The 20,366-nt window shown below is 42.3% G+C and overlaps 1 protein-coding gene across 1 annotated transcript in view; it reads right to left on the minus strand.

Moving 5' to 3' along the window:
- Positions 1–3,535: 3,535 nt before the first annotated feature.
- LOC122808516 (sorting nexin-19-like) overlaps positions 3,536–20,366 on the minus strand; it is a 501,608-nt gene continuing 484,777 nt past the window's right edge. Inside the window, exon 9 of the mRNA XM_044079471.1 lies at positions 3,536–8,012. Coding sequence (XP_043935406.1) covers positions 7,889–8,012 — 124 coding nt within the window. The 3' untranslated portion in view covers positions 3,536–7,888. The remainder of the gene's footprint in view (positions 8,013–20,366) is intronic.

The following is a 20,366-nucleotide window of genomic DNA, read 5'->3' on the forward strand; positions in this document are numbered from 1 at the left end:
AGGGTTGGAAGAGAGAGCATCCTGAAGGAGGGGACTAGGAGGAAGGTGTTTAGGTGGGATAGGCCTCCAGGGACCTTCTCTCCTGGGAACCAGGAAAATTCTTGAATAAAAACCTTTTCCTCTTGCAGGCGATGGGACCTCCTGGATGGTTCCTTGAGCAAGAAGTTCCTGCAGGATAGGAGAAAAAATTGGGATTTGGTCTTTGGGTGGGGGAAGTATGCCTTTGGGAGTGGGTCTGGTCTCCCAGGTCATAAAGTATCCCTGCTTTATGATAGATTGGACCCAGGAGTCCTGGGTAACCTGCTTCCAAGCAGGAAGGGCGCATGGACAGAGGGGTGTCTGGGTGTAGGGCCTGTTAATCACAGACTACCAGGCTTTTCCTGAAAGGACTGTTTAGAGGATGGAGTGGAGGAGACAGACCTAGAAGGGTGCTGCTTCCTGTGGTCTTTTCTAGGCTTAGCTTGTATTTTCTTAGCTGAGGACCTGACAAAGGAAGTTTTAGCTGGGTAATTTCTCTGAAAGCGTGAGACTGGGGAGACAAAGATATGTCTCAATTCCTGCAGTTCCTTACCTTTGGTCTGGAGGGTCTTAAAGAGTTCAGCAGCTGCTGAACCAAATAGGTTTTTGTTGTTCAGGGGCTCATCTAGTAGCTTGGCTTTGATGTCATCAGGGAGGGGTTGCAGCCTTAACCAGGTGTACCTTCTGATGACAGATACAGAGGCAGCAGCCCTTGCAGATACTTCTACAGCATTGTAGCTGCAGTTGAAGAAGTGTTTGGTTACTTGTGTGCATAAATTCAGGAGAGAGGAAATCTTAGCTTTAGCAGGGGAGTCAGGGAGCTCTCCCAGTTGCTTAACCACATCTTCCAAAAGGGCCAAGGAATATTTGGCCATGTGCATCTGGTAACTGATTGCTCTTACTGCTAGGGTGGCAATAAGCTTTCTTTCCCAGACATTCCATCATTCTGCTCTCTTTGTCAGAGGGCAGTAGAGAGGTGGAGGGAAGTAACTAAAGTTTTGTCCTTTATCAAGGAAATGACTGCACAGTTTGCAGAAGGGGCTTTATAGAGGAAGGTAGCTTCCTCAGGCACCTTGTAGAATCTATCTGGACGCTTGGGTGCGGGGGGCTGTGAATTAGGGTTTTTTGAAGCAGTCACAAAAGCATCCAGAAAAGCAGGTGTACTGGGGGCAAAGCAGAAGTGCTGGGAGACTCCAGTTGAAGAAGTTCATAGCATCTCTTTTGGGTCTCTGTCACTTGACTGATATCCCATTTCAAAAGGTTTTGCATTTTGGTGATGGTCTCACGAAAGGTGAGGTCCTCACCAGGGGAGTCTGTGCCACTGTATTCCTCTTCTGGTAAAGCATATCCCACAGGAGAAGTGATCTGAGAAGAGTAGATGAGGGACTCATCATCATGAGATGAATCCTCTTCTCCTGAAGAGACGTCCGGGGCAGGCCCCTTAGGGGTAGAGGGCATAGGGGCCTGTGCAGCTGATGCAAGACCAGAAAGGAATTGAGCAGGCCTTGAGTGAAGGCCTACCAATCCGGAGGCTGTTCGACAGCTGAAGCAGGCAAAGGCTGAGAAATATGTTTAGTTTTCTGCTTCCTCTTCTTATGGGTCTCAGGGGGAGAGGATTCAGAAATGTGGTGGAGGGTAGTTGGGCAAGACAGATCAGAGACTATGTCCTCACATACCACGATTTGGGAAATGATGCATGGGCCCTCAGATATAACAAGCCTTGGTTCCCCCTCAGCGACCGAGGTGGACACCTGAGATTCACGGGTAAAGGACAGATTTCCTCTGGGCCTTCTGCCGAAGGAAGCTCCAAGGACTCCTGTTTGGACTCCAGGCCTTCACTAGCTTCAAGAGCGACAGCTGGAGTGGAGGGCGCAAAAACTTGTCTGTTTGGGCCTACTCTTTTTGGCCTTCTTGACTGGGGCCTCATCGAGTGTTCCAACGTTGTGTCCTTCCTAGATGCTAGACATTTGAGTCGATGATTTTCAAGGTATAGTTTTAAGGTTGCAAGACGGCTTCTGAGGGTCTTGGGGACAAATGCCTGACAAATACTACAGGTGGTATGGTCATGTTCACGGCCTAGGCAGAATAGACAGAGCGCTCATGCGAATCCTTACGTGGAATGTGCCTTCCACACCTACACTTGCCCTTCCTACCTGACATGTAACCCAAAACAGTAGCAAGTAAATTATAAAACCTCTAAGGGGTACTTATCTGAAGTTGTATGAAAATACCTCTTCTACTGGCAATGCAACGACTGGAGCTGGCAGTCACACAGGTAGCAGAAAAGTTCTGAAGAGGTACGTGCTGACGTCCACTTTATACCCGATGTCAGTTTATGACCGATGTCAGAGAGAGGTGTGGGATGTCACGCGTACCCTAGAGGTAGCATTTAACTTCTGTATAACAGCCGGACTTATGAGAGTTCACCAGAGGCAAACTCCCTGATGTCATGAATACATAGTACTATAAATCACAAGAAGGATAATGTAGCATCAAGAGAGATGAGAAGCTGTTAAGGTGCAAGCTGATTCTGGTGAGGTGTTTCATTAATCCTAGCTGATATGAAGGCTGTCCCTGCTCCAGCTCAACCTTCACCTTCAAAATAATGGGACAAAATCATATGTTGCAAATCTAAGTCATGACATCTTACTAGCACGATGGTCCAATATGGCTACAAGGTACTATGGTGAATACAGCTTGTGAAAAACAAGGAGAAATATGGATTGTTCTCAATTTTAAAGACACAAGCTGTCTTCTGTTCAAAATAAAAAAAGTTAGATAAACATTTGTAGGTAACATATTATAAACATTAAGAAAAAAGTTCACTATTTTTAACAGACTTATCACTACTCATGGGTGTATACCCATTTATGTAAACACACGCACGATACAAACATACCATGTGTCCAGAAGATGAAACCTAGCATGTATGACAATTACATACCACTGCAAGTGGCATCATATGCAATAATGGCACTGTGCACTTCACCAAGTAATGTAAAGTAACACAGAATGAAATGATCATGAGATCCACACTGGTCAGTCTTCTCTAAATGCAACATGTTGACATGTTTGGCTTCAAATGTTTAGTCCTTTGCACTAATGGTAATGGGACTGCATACTCCACTACAGTCTACATACCCTGCATGACAACTCAAGAAATAAAATGTATGTATTTAGCATAATGATATAAATCTTCATGATCTACGTGCATCAACTTTATCACACAGGACTAGTGGCTATAGATTTTAGATCCTCAGCATCTGAAGTTGCCCTACATCCTCACTCCTTTCATATGCCTACAATGCTTGCACCTCTTCTGCTCTTCAGATCTCTGAAGTGGCCCTAACCAACAAGCATATAAACTCACAGAAAGAAGAAAAAAAGAATAAACATGCCCACAAAAAAAAGATCCTCCAGGTGTCATCACCTAAAAATGAGGGAAGACTACTCAGGTTGCTAAAGTGAAGATATATGGATCATGAAAATATATCATTACAATAAGTAACTTTTAGTGTACAAATATCTGTTTCATCCATTTTAATCTACAAGAAAAATCACCAAGTAAACATTATGGATAGTGGTATAATGACAGGATAATCCTGATTATAATAGTCCTGGCCAACCTGGACAGTGAGATCACAATCAACTTAGACTCTTTTACATGTGAAGAGATGCCCATGTCATGGTAGCACAGACACCATCTAGCAAAGCATTTTTAAAGAATGTGAGGTACCTACTGCCCTGGAAGTGTGTTCAAATAGTTTAGACTGCAACTGTTTTCCATAATTTTTTGTTGCTTTTCTCTGTCTGCCAACCATCAAGCCTCCGCTCAGTAAGACACTACCCTATCCAAAGAGGTCAATCACTCAGGCAGCCATCAGGGTGCTTTGTACTGAACTGTCTGGCATCCTGGCAAACACAGCATTTTTTTATTTCTGTATAATCTGCTAATCGCCAGTAATGTGTGCACTTAAATCACTGCAAGAACTGTCCATGTCCTGTTTATTTGAGCATGCATGCTCACGCATTTGAGTGCCAGTGTCCATGCGTTTCCTAGCACTAGCTTCCTGCATAATGAGAGCCCTTTCCTGTCCAGCCAAGGACCTGTCATTATAGCAGCAGCACAAACTTGGGTGAGAACCAACCTACGAGCCTGAACATCAAACTGTTGGTCAAACTTAGGTCAATTAGGATAATGTTATGTCTTCATCCCTCATTGCCACTGGTGCAGGCTTCTATTCCACATTTTAACACAACATAATAGAGTCCAAAAGCCATCTGGACAAAGTTAGTTTAATAACTCATTGGCCCAGGCTATACTTTTCTGCATAAAAAATGAAAAGCTGATCTTTTCTGAACTGATTTGTTAATATCCAAGTAAAACAATAAATGCCTACACACATGGTAGCAAATATGCTCCTTTAATGGAATATTTAAGGATGAATACTGACAGGTGTTAAACAGACTGGTTTAAGTAGCCATCCTGGACATAAATGAAAAGTTAGTCCACAAACACAGTCTGTCTTTATAGAAAATGAGATAGAGTGCCTTCAAATCCTAGAGGTAGTTCCAAAACATATATAAGCTAAAGTAGTTGGCAATAGAAATAAAGCCTTCCATGTTAAAAAAAAACTTTGTCTCTTTGAAAAGATGGCGCAAAATGAGGAATTGGCAGTCTTTTCCCCCAAGCCCCATGACATTACTAGTTATTTCAATGGTGGTTTGATGAGAAAGGAACCACTGAAGAATTCCTTGGTACTTTCAAGATGACCAAATGAGAATGCTTTTATCTTTGGAGAAAGCTGGAAATCGAAGCTAAGTATACATCTAATGAAGAGCAGCTTAGCCCTAAATCAAAAATTTGACAAAAACAGTCCAAGCTACTGGGAACTGCAGCTGTAAAAACCATCCATAGCTCGGGAAGTTGCCCAAAAGAAAAAACTCAATTTGCTACTACAATTTTTTTTCTAACAGTAGCCAAACTTACTGGGGCCAAAATGGGGCTAATGCGGATGACTACTGCTTTGCTCTGCTTGGCTTTCTGGACAATGTACAAAAGAAGGGGAGCAATGACTCACTCATTTGACATCACAATCCACTGAGGAATCAGTCTAATCAAGATTATGAGTGACTATAAGAAAATAATGAGTCCATTCCCACAGTTCCATGGCTGTCTGGGTCATGTGGCAGGTGGGTGTCTCTCCCAGTTTATTAATACATCATGAAACAGACATATTGTCAGTATGGATGGTTACTGTCATCCCACATTTGTAGCAAGCAGCTGCTATAGTCCTGACACACAGTGCTAAATTGCCTCAGTTGTGAAGTCCTGAGATGGGACTGTAATAATAAAAGAATATTCAACTTTAATCTATAGCAACTACTTGCAACAGTCCACACATACAGAACTTTAGCCCTTCAGTTCAGAAATCTTGGGACAAGACTTACTGAAAAAAACTTTCCTTTTTAACTGCAGCACATTACTTGCTACAAGCAGTTGCTACAGTTTATGTCACACAAGGAGAGCTTCGGTACTGACTGCAAATGCAAACATGGACATTCATTTCTGAATGCAGTAATGCACATGCACTGAAGATCAACTAACATCTGCCGATCACACCCCTAACACTTTGCAACCAGAGCAATAGCTTCCTTTGCCACATTAGCTATGCTACTGTGTTCCTAAGGAAACTCGCTCCGTATTACAGATTGGGCGGATACTTTGTTTACTCCTGATCTGAACACAATGGGACTTCTTGTCAAATCCATGGACACAGAGGTCAATGTTACCAAAACAAAGTGGACTCTGAGCCTCCAAGTCACTGCTTGGACAACCCTTACTGTTAATGCTCAGCCTAGGACAGAGAGAGGCAAACTAAATTGTTGCTGACCCTAACTGCATCTAGGGGTGATCAGACTTGGGACTCTACATCGTTATTGTGGGCACTGAAAACGGTCCATACCAAACAAGCCAGCGATGACAAACAGCATTCATGGCATAGGCAGTGCCAAAAGCTCAGGAGACCATATACATCCCACTGTAGGGACCTGTATCAAACCCATGAGTATCAGTTCTGGTGTAGCCAAGGCAGTGAGGAAGCTTCGATACGAGAAGGAAATAATGGAGTCACTATTCACCCTAGAACCAGATGTGGAAAAAGCAGTCCATTTCTCAAAGTCCACATTAAGGTTTACAGAAGAGCAGTGTAGTGGCGAGTGAAAAGGTAGAGAAGACAGAGTTGCACCTGCAGGGCAACAATGCTGAAAGCTAGAAGAAATGCTGTGTATCCTTTTCAGTGAGTAGAGCCAGAAATCATGGAATGTTCAGGTTGAGCACCTTTCCATCACTGCTCCCCTTATTTCGTATAAGCATCGATGCTAGGTTTAAGTAACAACAAAGCCACCTAGTGTTGTGAACAGTGGATCTAGATGGAATACTCCAAACCCATAAGCAAAAAATGGGGAGAAAAGGAAGTGATGGATGGAATGGGACTGCCTCCATGTCCTTGTCTAATCTTGGTTTCTTACAGTGGAAAGTACACTGCCTAGACAAAGTAGTAAATGCAGGGTTATCTCCCTCTCCTTTCCTCTTGTTTTTGACATCAGGAGAGGGACAGTTGGTAATAAACATTCTTTGCTGAAAACTACTCTAAATATCATAGTGCTCATCCAAATGAGATGCACCAAAACATTACACACAAAACATATTTGTGGCCTGGGAGCATGAAAGAATAATAACTTGTGTATGTTGCTTGTTGTTTTTTTTTTGGTGGTAAGTGGATTACTGGCCCATATTAGCATTTGCTCGATGTAAACAGCCACAACAAAATCCAAAAACTATGAACCACAGAGGTAGGTCAGCAAATACAGTGCTATTAGGTAGCTGGTATATTGATGAAAAATACTACAGACTAGAGGATGTCAGAACTCTTCAAAAGTTGAAGATCTCACCTGAATTAGTAGAAAATGGTACAGAATCAAAGAAAGCAGATTAACAAAAATAGTCTTAACACTATAGTAATGTTAATAGTATGAAGAGAGATACTAGGAATGTTCTCTCTCTAATGATTTACTGACTGCAAGAGAAGAAATTATGATAAGGAGAATTCACTACACTGAGGAGTTGTCAAAATCTGGGAAAATTTCAAGAGTGAAGCCAACTACAGTGGAAGTCATTATTATTATGGGCTGTAGTGGCGTGACTGCATCATGTCAGATCATTGTTTTCTGTGCATAAAACCACCTGGGCTGTGGCCACCTCTACCACACAAAGTATATAATAGATAGGAGAACAGTTGGCACAGACAGCAGTACCTATAACTCAAGATGACTCTACTCCCGGATCCACATGTTGACACCTCTCTTGGTGGTGGTGGGGGCATCACTAATTATTTAATCCAAAAAAATATACAGCTAACAATGAACAGACCAGGACACAAACAAAAGACTGAACCTTTCCAACACTACACTGCATTTGTTACAAGTACATATTACTTGTTTTAATTTACATTTTTTTCATCACAAGACTCAGTATTTTAACTGCCAACTATTATAGCTACTTGTCAGAAGCACATCTGTGATTGTACCATGCCACTTTACAAAGTTCACCTTCTGGCTATCACAAAATTAGAAATTCTGAGGTTCTGGATTGCCTCCTTATGGCATATTTCAGTACAATCTGTATCCAACATTATTACAAATGTTCCATTTTTATGGATTACCACAGAAAGTGGATTTAGGAAAAAAAGTTTGGCTGCTTATTAGCCACCATACATCAGAGACACTGGAATGGAAACGATCACACCACCAACGAAAATGCTGTTTGAGTCGTTAGCACTGATGAGTACATCATCTATTTCTGTCCACCTTAAACACCTCCTTTCTCAGCTTTTCCAGACAAACGAGCCAGAATTAGATCATGAAAACCTTTGTCAGAGCACTCTGGGATCAGGAATTCCAACAAGATGTCCCACAGGCAGTAAACCAAGTGCCTGAAATTGAGAACATAAAATTATTTGGAAAAAAATATTAATTTTAACATGCATACATATAAAGTAGGAAGGAATATTCAAAAAATGTACATAATACACACTTTTCAAACCAAAAACCGAACTTCAAAATTGGTTTTCACTATATTTAAATATTAAAATATCCAAACTGTCCCAACAAGAAGGTTTTATAACACCATTTTCTGATCTTTCTTTCTTTTCTTCTTTTTCGTGTGAATTTCTATGAAATCACTGAATAAGGAAATTGAATCGGATTTCCACTTTATAGTATATACTTTTATAGCAACTACTAGGAGAACCCAGAACATACAACATATTGGGGCATTTACCAAAATTGTTGCTCTTGTAAGGTCACATTTATCTGTCCATAATTCCTTAAATACATTATTTATATCCTTCTAATACTTAACTTTTCCACAATCCACAAATATATGTATCCAATCTGCTTTGGTTATTTTTATCACACCTCCAGCATTTCAAAATTTCTGACTTACTAAATTTTGATATTTGGAATGGTGTAATAAAACTTCTATGAACATATTTCCATGTGAAAAATTTCCAGTATAAACCAATTCTGTCTTTTCTTTCATCAGATAGATGATCTGCCTCCATCAGTTCAAAAAAATCCAAAATCTACTGTCAATGTTATTTTTACTGTTAATTATAATTTTATAGGATTTATAGAAACCCCATTTAAATGTAATAGTCTCTTGAATAATAGAGCTTAAGTATTAGTAAAATTATTTTTCATTATCATTCATATAAGACAAATGACTTTTACATTTTTCAAGTATACTACATAACATTAATCTGTGTGTAATATCCACACTACATTTTCTCATCACTTGTTCATAGATTCATAGATAATAGGTTCATAGATTAGTACTAAGCTAACTGCCCTTGCGAGCCATTTTAAGCTTAGCCAATTACCCCTTGTGAGACTTAAACTCTGCATGTTGTGTTTGTAAGGCAAACACCTTAACCATTAGGCCACCCTCCCAACCATTCTAATGTTAACAATGAACCTTCACCTAAACAATCATACCAGAGAGTTACATTTTTATTTTTAAGAAGCAACATGTTAAGGTTTGGATTTTGTATGAATAAATAAGTACTTTCTAAAAATGTTCAACTTAATTATTTTAGTTGACAGATCCAACAAAGTCACCACATTGACAAAAGAAGTACACAAATCCATTAAGGTATATTAGTGGAAATTTACTCACCATAAGTAAAATAATAGTAAAATGTTTGAATAACAGGACCAGTGGTGATATCATTCCTTATAACGGGGAATTCATCACAGGCAGACATTCATTTTTCTTACCTGACTTGAACTGTTGCTTTTCCCCAGCACCACGGCTGTACACCTCACCCCACCAAGGACATCAGTAAGGCATGCATAAGAAAAAGAGCAGGCTGATCTTCCCGTCTCTTCTGGAGCACAATGTCATCAATGTGTAACTCAAAATTCTGTGGCGGCAACTGAATTTGGTTATGTTAGGTTGTCTCACAAACTAGAAAAGAACTGCCAGTGAACCTCGAGTGTTGTGGAAGGATGGCCCTGAAAGGTGCAGAAAAATCCCATACACTCTCTCTATCCCTAATGCTGTGGGAGCTACTGGAATTATCGCACAAACAAAATTCCAGAACAGGAGCACAACTGACAGAAGCATATACTGTACCAGTAGGGCTATTACTTGTACATTTGCATTTAAGGGGAGTAAACTCATAACACAATGCTTGCATGTGGATTATATTTCCTTATACCCAAGAACAATACAACCGTGGTCTGCTATCCTAGTGGTACACCTTCCATGCACCTGGCCTGTTTGCCCCGTCTGTAAAAGAGGATTGTGCTGCAGGTTGCTGCTTCACAAATGCTCTCATTTTTTCTTTGAAGAAATACAAAGTGATGGGTCTTTCTCACTTACTGGATATAAAAAAGATGAAGAGCTGATCAGCCTGCCTAAACTCCTTTGTCCTGTGAATGAAGTATCTTAATTACCTGGGTACAGCTATCACGTGCAATATCCCCTACAGTCTGAAACTAAGACAGAGAACAGCTGAAATGTTTGATTTAATGTTAGTGCTGAAACATCTTTTGCATGAAGGAAGATCAGACCCCAAGGCTTGCCCATTCTTAGTGAAAAACTAAACAGCTGAACATGAAGGCCTGCAGTGAAGAACTCCTTCTCAAAGTGGTAAAGGCAACCAAAAACTGGGTCTTCCAAGACAGGAACTTCAGAATAAGTTGGGGGTGGGAAAGTAGGAGGCAAAGTCTGTCACAGGTATAAAAACAGCAACCCATGTTACTATAAAATTATCTCAACACTCTGGAACCAATGTAGAGTTATTAAAGTCTGAAACTAAATGGGATTAGGTATATATATATATATATATATATATATATATATATATATATATATATATATATATTTTTTTTTTTTTTTTAATGCCAACCCATCCTAATCACACTCATATTTAGTGTACAGGTTGAGCCTGGATGCTGACTCAGGCTGTGTCAACTGTTTTGTAATTTCACTAAGCTGTCAAACTGCACTACGTTCATCATATTGACTACTGGTGCAGTAGCCTTAGCTATATGGGTAGATTACCATAGCTTGCAACATTTGGGAGTGGAAGAGGAAGGGTTTGGGAGTCCCTGGATAATGGTCATAGCAAAGCCTGATCTAGACTTAGAAAAAGAATCAAACTTATAGTGCTTTGTAAAAGTATGTACAGAGAACCAAGCTGCTGCTTCTAGAATACTTATAGAATCCAACCCTTTCCAAAACACCACAGATGAAGCAAAGGCTCTGGCAGGGAGGATATTAACACTGCCTGTAATAGTTTTGTGGAAGTGAGAACAACAAAAGGTAATAGCCTGAGACAATCATTTGGAAACAGTCTAAGACACAGGTTGCCCCCACACACACACACCTTTACAAGGAATGAACTACTATGAATATCTGAGAGATTTTGTTCTTTTAAGATGGTACCAGAGATGTATGTGGACATTCAAGGTATGGAGTATCCTTTGTCCCTCAAAGTTTGGGTTAAGGAAAGCAAACAGGGAGACATATAGCTTGGCCTAAAGTAAACTCAGACACCACTTTAGGAATAAAAGGAGGATTTGTTTTCAAAGAAACCCTGTCTCTGTGTAAAACTGCAGAGATCAGAGCAATCAGTAAAACAATTTTCTATGTTAAGAATCTCAAGTCAACTTCATAAGCTGGGTCAAATGGAGCAAGTGTTAAATTCTCAAATAAAAAAATTAAGATCCCAAGGAGGCACCACCATTATTTTTTTTTTAAGTCTCTTACGCAAAACTGCTTTTAGACACATTTTCATATGAGAATGCACTGAAAGAATGGCATCCATGGGCAGACATGCTGAAATGACAGATAAATGAACCTTGACGGAGGAGTAAAATAGGCCAAAGGATAGTAATTGAAACCCTAGCCCTGAACAGGTGCTGATTATGTTGTTGGCACCAACTAGAAAACATTTTCCATTTGCAAATATATGATTTTCTAATAGTAGGTTTTCTTGCCTGCATTAGTACCTGCTGTACATCCTTAGTAAACCAATGCTTAAAAGGAATTAAGAACCTATCATCCGGGCACTCAGCTGAAGTTGATTGTGGCCATGGTTTATCAAACACCCCTGTCCTTGAGTGAGTAAATCTATTCTGTGAGAAAGCTAGTAGCAACTGCCTTTTACCATTTCCAGATGGGAGAAAGTACAGTTGTGTAAAATCTTATCATAACAGTAGCTGTCCTTCCCTTCACTGTGCAGTATTCTTTACATTTGGGATTCCCTGCCTAGGGCAGCCCAACGTCTGGCCAGTATACCAAGGTATGCCATATGTCACATGTATGTTCCTTGCGTAGTAGTGTAGGGCAAAAGAACATCTACTGTTATGGTAAGATTTTACATAACTATACTATGGCCTTCCATATCACTGTTGCAGTACTTTTTACACCTGGAAGAGTGCCAGAGCTCAAGAAAAAACTTGGTAGGAAGAAGGACCAAGCAGAGACTTCTAAGAAACCATGAAGGACGGCCCTAGCAAAATCAGAACTAGCACTGGAGATTCCATCTAACTTGTAGTGCTTGGTAAAAGTATGCACAGGAGTCCAGGTAGCGGCCTCAAGAATAGATTTAGTATCCAAATCCTTGAAAAAAAGCACCAGAAGTAGCCACAGCCCTAGTAGAAAGTGCCTTTACAGAAGAAGTAAGGCTCTTACCATGAAAAGAATAACAAAAGGAAATAGCTGCAGAGATTCAAGAAGAAATAGTTTGCTTGGAAACAACTAATCCTAGGGACCTAGGATGAAAAGAAAGAAGCACGGTTGTCAGATTTTCTAATAGACCTAGTCTTATCCAAATAAAGTCCGAGTTGTCTATGCACATCCAATGTATGCAACATTCTCTTGCTGGCAGATTGTGGAGGGGGAAAAAGTAGGCAAATGAATAGACTGATTAAGTGACAACTTGTTAACCACTTTCGGCATAAGAGGAGGATTAGTACCCAAGGACACCCTGTCATTATGAAACACCAAAAAAGGAGGACAGGCCATAAGGGCTCGAAACTCAGACACCCATCTGGCAGAAGTAAGAGCCAACAAAACACCTGTCTTCCAAGAGCAATGTTGCAAGGAAGCTGATGCAGCAGGCTCAAAGGAAGCCCAAGTCAATTTCTCCAAAACAAAATTAAAACCCCAAGGAGGAGGAACAGTCTTCCTGGGAGGCCTAATAAGGATACCTTTAAGGAATAGCTTAGCTTCAAATTTAGAAACTAATGGAGGAGATAACGGTAGGCACGCAGAGACAACTAGTAAGTAGGCAGCTAGTAAGTAGGCCTTAACAGAAGAATAAGCCAACCCAGCAGTGAGCAAATCAAACAAAGAACAGGTTAAGAGAGAGAGAGACCAAACAGAAAACTGGAAGTCCTCAGAAAAAAAGGTGCCTGTGTGGATTCAAAATCCTTTCACCCACAGTGTTAGCTGAAGAGTGGACAGATGTGGATGGATTACAGATCCCTTGTCCTGTGTGAGTAGGTCCATCCTTTGAGGTAACTTGTGATGACTGCCCCTGGCTAGATGCAGAAGAGGAGGGAAAGAATGCTGCCTCAGCCAAAAGGGAGTATTTTGGTAGCATCCTGTTGAATTTTGAACAGGACTTCTTCTGTGTGGCGACATCCGTGAACAGGCGTTCCTTCGTTGAAGGTTGTGCATTAGGCCCGGCCAGCCAGCACGTAAAACTCTACTGCCAATCATTAGTGGACCGGATTTCCGCTGTGGCAACCCTTAACCGGGAAAAGCCGAAAGAGACAAACAAAAACTTTTGGAATAAAGAGAAGGAGAAGGACAGCATAAAGAAACATTCCCTTCCAAGAAAAAGGAAACCAGAGGCCCTGGGACTCTGGTACAAAAAAGAGGAAGTTGTCTGTTCAGAGGGAAGGCAAATAGATCTACATGAGGAGTACCCACTGGTGGACAATGGCCATAAACATTCCTGTGAAGCATCCATTTAAGGGATTGAGATACGGACCTGCTCAATCATCTGCCACAATACTTTGACCTGAGGGAATGTAAACTGCCTGAAGAGTCACTTGATAATAGACGGCAAAATCCCATGCCAGGAGTGTCACTGGCAAAGAAGGTAGACCCCCCCCCCCGGGTTTATTGATGTACCACATCACTGTGGTATTCTCTGTAAATGTATTGAGAGGTTCTGGGGAGAAAGAGGATGAAAACCCTGAAAAGCTAGCATCAGGGCTCTCATCTCTTTGACATTGATGTGCTCCTTCTGTTGAAGAGGAAACCAGACCCGCCCCTGCATCTTTAGGGAGCCAAAAGCTGTACCCCACGTCTATAAACAGTTTCTTACATGGAAGAGGGGGATGAAAAGGGAGCCCTGGGTTTAGAGAGAGCTGCTGGATCCAACAGTAAAGTTCCTTCTTGAGACAAGGTAAAAGAACTATAAATTCTACAGGATATGCATGTTGAAGCCTAACTGACTTCAAGAACCAATGAAACTTTCTCATGTGGAGTTTGGCCAGAGGAAGCATAGGGATGGTGGATGCCATAAAACCCAGAGCTCTCAAACATCCTGTCTGTAATGGAGGCCACAGGAAGAAGAGTCTGAAAGAAGGAAATGAGAGTTGAGGCTTTAGGAGGAATCAGGGATGCCAGCATAGGCACAGTCTGAATCCTGCAACCCAGAAAAAGATGGTCCTGAGAAGGAGTCATAGAAGATTCTTTGGCTCTGAAGAACAGAGGTAGCAAAACGGAGATTTTGCAACAGGATCTCTGGACAGGATGCCTGAAATAGCAGGTCGTCCAAGTAGGGAAATACTTGGATCCCTTGAAGCTTGCATAAAGCAATCACAGTAGTAAGCTATTTGGTGAATGAATACCCTTGATGCAATAGAAAGCCCAAAGGGCAAATCAGAGAAATGAAAATGCCAGGAAGCAACAGAGAAGGACAAAAACGTCCTGAAAAGGGGTTGGATCAGAATACAGAAATAAACATTCTTGAGATCTAGGCACACCTATACAAGCCTGAGGAAGTGAGAGAGGCAACAGAGTTCTGAAGGGACAACATTCGAAAAGTGGGCACCTGCAGAAAAGTCAATGTAGTAATCCAAATAGCGAGAAAAACAATACGACCACCAAAGCTCTCAGAAAGTCAACGTAGTAATCCAAATAGTGAGAAAAACAATACGACCACCAAAGCTCTCAGAAAGTCAATGTAGTAATCCAAACAGCGATTTTCTCACTGTTTGGATTACTATGTTGACTTTGTGAGAGCTTTGGTGGCCGTACTGTTTTCTCACTATTTGGATTACTACATTGACTTTGAGAGTTTTGGTGGTTGTATTGTTTTCTCACTATTTGGATTACTATGTTGACCTGCGGAAAAGTGTTTAGAAGAGAGAAGTCTAGAATCGGCCCCAAGTACCCTCTTTTCTGGGTACTAGAAACATCCTGGAGTGAAAAACTCCTCCCTCTTTGGGACACACGCACCTCTTGAACAGTACCATGAGTTAAAAGTTATCAAAGCACCTCTGAAAAAAGGGGAACTGCTCCCGAGGAGGCGGAGGAATGCAAATAAATGCGGGAAGTGATTTCCACACCATGAAATACCCCTGGCAAATAATGGACAGAACCAAAGAATCCTCAGTAACCTGTAGACAAATAGGAAGAAAGAGGGAGAGAAAGAGGAATGTGGCTGGGAAGAAAAAGATAGTAAGACAGCACCTGATTTACTGGAAAGGAAGACTTCTGAGTCCCTGAAGTCTGAGTAGCCTTAGCAGGAGGAGCCCACTTGCCACCCTTTTTGCCTTTAGAACAGGGCAAGACTGCCTGCGAACAGTCTGGCTTACTGTGGTAGTTTCTCTGAAACTTAGGAACAGGAGAAACAAACATGTTTGAGTTCCTGTAAAGCCTTCCCCTCATCCTGAAAGGACTTCAACAAATCAGCAGTAGCTTCCCCAAACAAGTGTTTATTATCAAGAGGGGTATCCATCAACTTAGCCTTGATATCATCAGGCAAGGGTTGAAGCAGAAGCCAAAAACACATCATCACTGACCCAAAAGCAGCAGCCCTAGAAAAAGCATCTGCTGCATTATAACTACTCTTGAAGGAATTATGAACCACCTGTGAGGAAGTCCCTAATGGGGAAAGGGAAGAAGTTTTACTCTCAGAGTCTGGAAGATCAGAAATAACCTGACAAGCCTAAGATAGGAGAGCCAACACATACCTTGACATATGGGTCTGATAATTAATAGCCCTAAAAGCTAAGGTAGCTGAGGTGTAAACCTTCTTACCCAGCCTTTCCATAGTTCTGCTGTCTTTATCAGAAGGCAGTAACTTGGGTGAAGGAAGCGATTGAGAGGGCTTGTTAGAGGCTACAGACACCACTGAGGGGTCAGCAGTAGGACACTTGCACAAAAAGTTACAGTCCTCAGGCACCCTATAAAACCAGGTTTCTTGGGAGCAGGGGGCTGAGAATCAGGGGATTTAGGGGCTTTGGAAAATGTATCCAACAAAGCAGCCAAAACAGGAGGAATAGCAGAAGGGTTAGGAGATTCCACATGCAGCAACTAGGTAGCGGTTGACCAGCACTCGTGCAAACTGCTTCTGTCTCCATGGCAAGAAAGACTGATGTAATGGCATCAGCTGCCTTCCTTTATACCACTGATGACCTGACGTAAGTCTTCAAGCGACACAGAAATACCAAGTCTCTGGTATTCAGGCCGGCCAAGGGCGATCCCAGCAGGGATAACCCAAATGTGATAACTGCAACAGTGAAACACGAAGAACATCTCATAGTCCCTCTTATGGATCTCACAGACGTGATCACAATCACATCTAAAACAAAAACTCCCATCATCCTGGAGATTGTGTCCCTGAAAGAAATCTCTTCAAAGGGAGTATCAGAACTGGTAGTTTCCTCTTCCTCTGTCCCAGAGTCCAGAGAAGGAATGTGAGAAGAGTAAGCAAGGGATTCCTCATCAGAATCCAACTCGTCCTCAGAAAAATCCTGTTCCCAAGGTTTTTTAAGTGGAGTAGAGGACCAAGGGAAGCTGGAACAGAAACACCTTGAGGAGGTTTCAATAGGTTCATAGGCAAGTACTAGGCTATCTGCCCAAGGGCATTTATAAGCCTAGCCAGAATGTGTTGGCTTTCGCGACCCCCTTAGATTAATTCCCTGTGCCTCTGTCCAGCAGAGCTATTAGTTCCCTGTGCCTCTGTCCAAGAGAGCCACTGCAGTGATCCCTGGGTTAAATTTTCTGTCTCCTGTCCACCCGTCAAGGTTTCTCTTGAAGAGTTTTAGTGAGGGGCTCTGCCTGATGTATACTGGAATCCTGTTCCAGAGCATGGGGAGTCTTTGGGACAGCTATTCTCCAGCACGTCCTATTTATTATTGTGGTGATGTTTATATCTCCAGAGCGTATGGCTCTCCGGGATTTGTTTTTTTTAGGTGAAGCATGTCCATCAATTCAGGGTTGGACATGGCCTTGTATGTCAGGCACAGATCACCTCTGAGTAAGCGGTATGCAACCGAGTAGAGCTGGAGTTTCTTGAGTCGGGCTGCGTAGGTCATCCGTTTGAGGCCAGTAATCCTCTTGGTGAGGTACTTTTGTGGTCTTTCCAGTTGTTGCAGGTGTCTTGTAAGGTACATCCCAAATGGGGCATAGTTTTCTATGATGGGTCTAATGAGTGATGAGTAGAGAGGCACAATAACCTCTTTTGTTCTAGATGCAAACCCTTTTGTGATTAGGTGGGCCACATAGAAGGATTTTCTAACCACCTTGGCAATATGATTATCAAAGGAGAGATTACTATCTACTTGGGTTCCCAGATCCCTTATTACATTTTCTGTATTTAGGGGACTACCACCTATGTGTAGTTCATGGGTACTTTGTTTTTTCCAAAGGGGATGACTATGCACTTTTTGGCATTTAGCTTGAGGCCATGATTTTGACACCAGGTATCAGTCTCAGTGAAACCCTTCTGGAGGGTGTCTGTATCAGAAGGAGAATAAATTATGGCCCCTAGTTTGCAGTCGTCTGTGAACTTGGTCAGCCATAGTCCTCCTGTGCTTGCCTGTACCTCTGAGAAGTATACACCGAACAGGAGGGGTCCTAGGACTGAGCCCTAGGGGACGCCACTTGTAACCGGTTTAGAGTTGGACCTAGAGCCTACAACTCTCACCGTGTGGGTTCTATCTGTGAGCCAGTTGGCAACCCATCTCGTGACGTAGGGGTTTATGTTCAAGCTGCTGAGCTTGTCTATAATACCAGAATGGGGAATGGTGTTGAAAGCCTTTGCGAGGTCTAGGTAGGCTATGTGGACCTCCTTTCCCTCGTCTAATGCCTTGGTAACTGTCTCAAAGAAGTCCACCAGGTTCAGGAGGCATGATCTGCCCTTAAACAAAGCCAAACTGGGTAGGGTCCAAGGTTTGGATGTTCCCAATGTCTCTGTTAATGAGTTCCATGATGATTCGCTCCATAGCCTTACAGACCAGGCTAGTCAGGCTTATAGGGCAATAGCTCCCAGGGTCTGTTGTGGCTCCACCTTTGTGGAGCGGGATAACTGTTGCTGTGCACCACTCTGTGGGTACACAGCCTGTAGAGAGGCTGAGTTTGAACAGTGTGTTAAGGTGGGGGGTTAATTAATTTTGGAGCTCTTGTAAGACACAGCCTGGGACACCGTCCAGTCCCACTGAAGCTGTGTTTTTGGCTTTGGCTAAGGCTTTTAACCTGTGTGACGGTGATTGATGGGGCCCTACATTCTTCTGGTATGGTTATGGACCCTTTAGGGGCTGAGAGGGGGGTGAAGTTTGGACTAAACCTTTCTGCCAGAATGTTGGCAATATCATTTAGTTCAGTGTATTTTGTGCCATTCTGCACCAACTCAGAGCAGATCTGAGAGTTTCCACTTAGGTTCTTGACATAGCTAAAGAATGCTTTGTGGTTATCCTTGGAGTCCTTGGCAATTTTTCTTTCGAAGCTAGCCTTGGATGATTTAATGAGGGATCATAGTTTCTTGCTGATATAGATCAGGGATGTCTTTCCTTCTTGGAATTCTACTCTTTTCTGTACTAGTTTCCTCCTTCTATTGTATAGCTTGTTTATGGCAGGGGTCCACCAGACTGGTTTCCTTTGCCTGGAGGAGTGAGTCTTGGTTTTACTTGGGATAGCATGATCCATACATTCCTGCAGAAGCTCATAGAGTGCCTTTTTAAAGGTTTCAGCAGCTTGGACTGCCTTGTCCTTTAGCATGGGGGCTGTGAACCTTTCCACCTCGGTCTTAAGTAATGTGAAGTTTGCTTTTGGAAAGTTTTTCACGGTGCTTTCCTTGATTGGGGGTGGGGGCGGAATGTGGTTATCCAGAGTGATTAGTCTATGGTCTGATCTAACCAGCGAGGGGTTGACCTCCGGTGTGGAACACCGGTCACCCATGTTGGTGATGACTAGGTCCAATATGTTGTTCCCTCTGGTGGGGGTGTTGACCAGTTGATCCAAGGCGTTTGAGTTTATAAATTCTAGGAAGCGCTGGGCAAGGAAGTTAGTACTTGAGTAGTTCACCCAGTTTATGTTTGGGTAATTGAAATCACTCAGTATTAGGGTGTTTGGTAGGACCTTCATATTCCCAGTGTCTCCAGGAATGTGGAATGGGGGTCCTGGGTCATGGTGGGTGATCTGTAGCAAGCTACAATTTGGATTGCAGTTTTACCCGTTGTTAGTTGCACATGGATGATCTCTGATGCACTGTGCTGTGCCACTAACCTGGAGGTGTGGGTATCCTTGATGAATATGGATATACCCCCGCCTTTTGTGTTTCGGTCCTGGTTCTGTGGCCGAAAGGTATGGTGTGAGTTATAGCCTGATAGTGCTGGGGTGCTCTCAGGAGCCTTAAACCAGGTTTCTGTTACTGCACAGATGTCAATGTTCTCCTTACTGAGGAGTGCCTCGAGTGTGTACATTTTGAGGTTTAGACTTCTGGCATTGAGTAGCATTACCCTCAGTTTTTGGTTACTTGTGCTATTTACGGTGGTGGGTTTATCTTTTGAGTCTTGCCTAAAAAAGGGGACTAAGGGGGTAGCAAGAGCCTTGGCCAGTATTCGAAAGCCTAAGGGTGACGTGTGCAAGCAATCTCTTGCAAAGCAACGTGGCTTGTCAAGCATGTCATCCCAGGCAGACAGATACTGGATCCCCTTTGAATGACACCAGAAACTTAGCCAATTGTTGAAATTGATCATTTGTCTTTATACTGTGGCATCACTCTTGGTGAAGGCAGGATGCTACTCAGGGTCAGGGTCATATCGGCCTGGGCTACATGATCAGAGAGCTCTTCCATGTTGCTTTTCATGTAGTCCAGGGAGGTACGTCTCAGGTCATTCATACCAACATGGACAATGACAAGTCGTATTTGTACTTGTTCTGGAGTGACCTGAGTGCTTGTGTTATGTGGCTGATTCTGGCACCAGACAGGCAGCTAACTGTAACCTTCTTGTCCAGTCAAGTTAGTGGGACATCAGTGTGCCTGACTATAGAGTCGCCTATTACTAGTGTGTTGGGTATGTTATTTTGCCTTAAGGGCTGTGACTGCATGGCACACTGATTATGTGAAGTGTGTGTTTCATGGTTGGTGATGGGGTGTGGAGGTTGCTTGGATGTCTGCTTTGGAGGTCTCTGTTGCTTTTGCAGATTTTTATTTAGAGCTTCCGAGTATGTTTTCTTGTATTTATGTGTGTTATTTGCTGGTGTTGGTTTATTAGGTCTAAGTGAGACTGGTGGTGTGTTGCCAGTATTA

This window comes from Protopterus annectens, chromosome 8.part0, assembly GCF_019279795.1.
Source record: "Protopterus annectens isolate FY-2018-M chromosome 8.part0, PAN1.0, whole genome shotgun sequence".
NCBI lineage: Eukaryota > Metazoa > Chordata > Ceratodontiformes > Protopteridae > Protopterus > Protopterus annectens.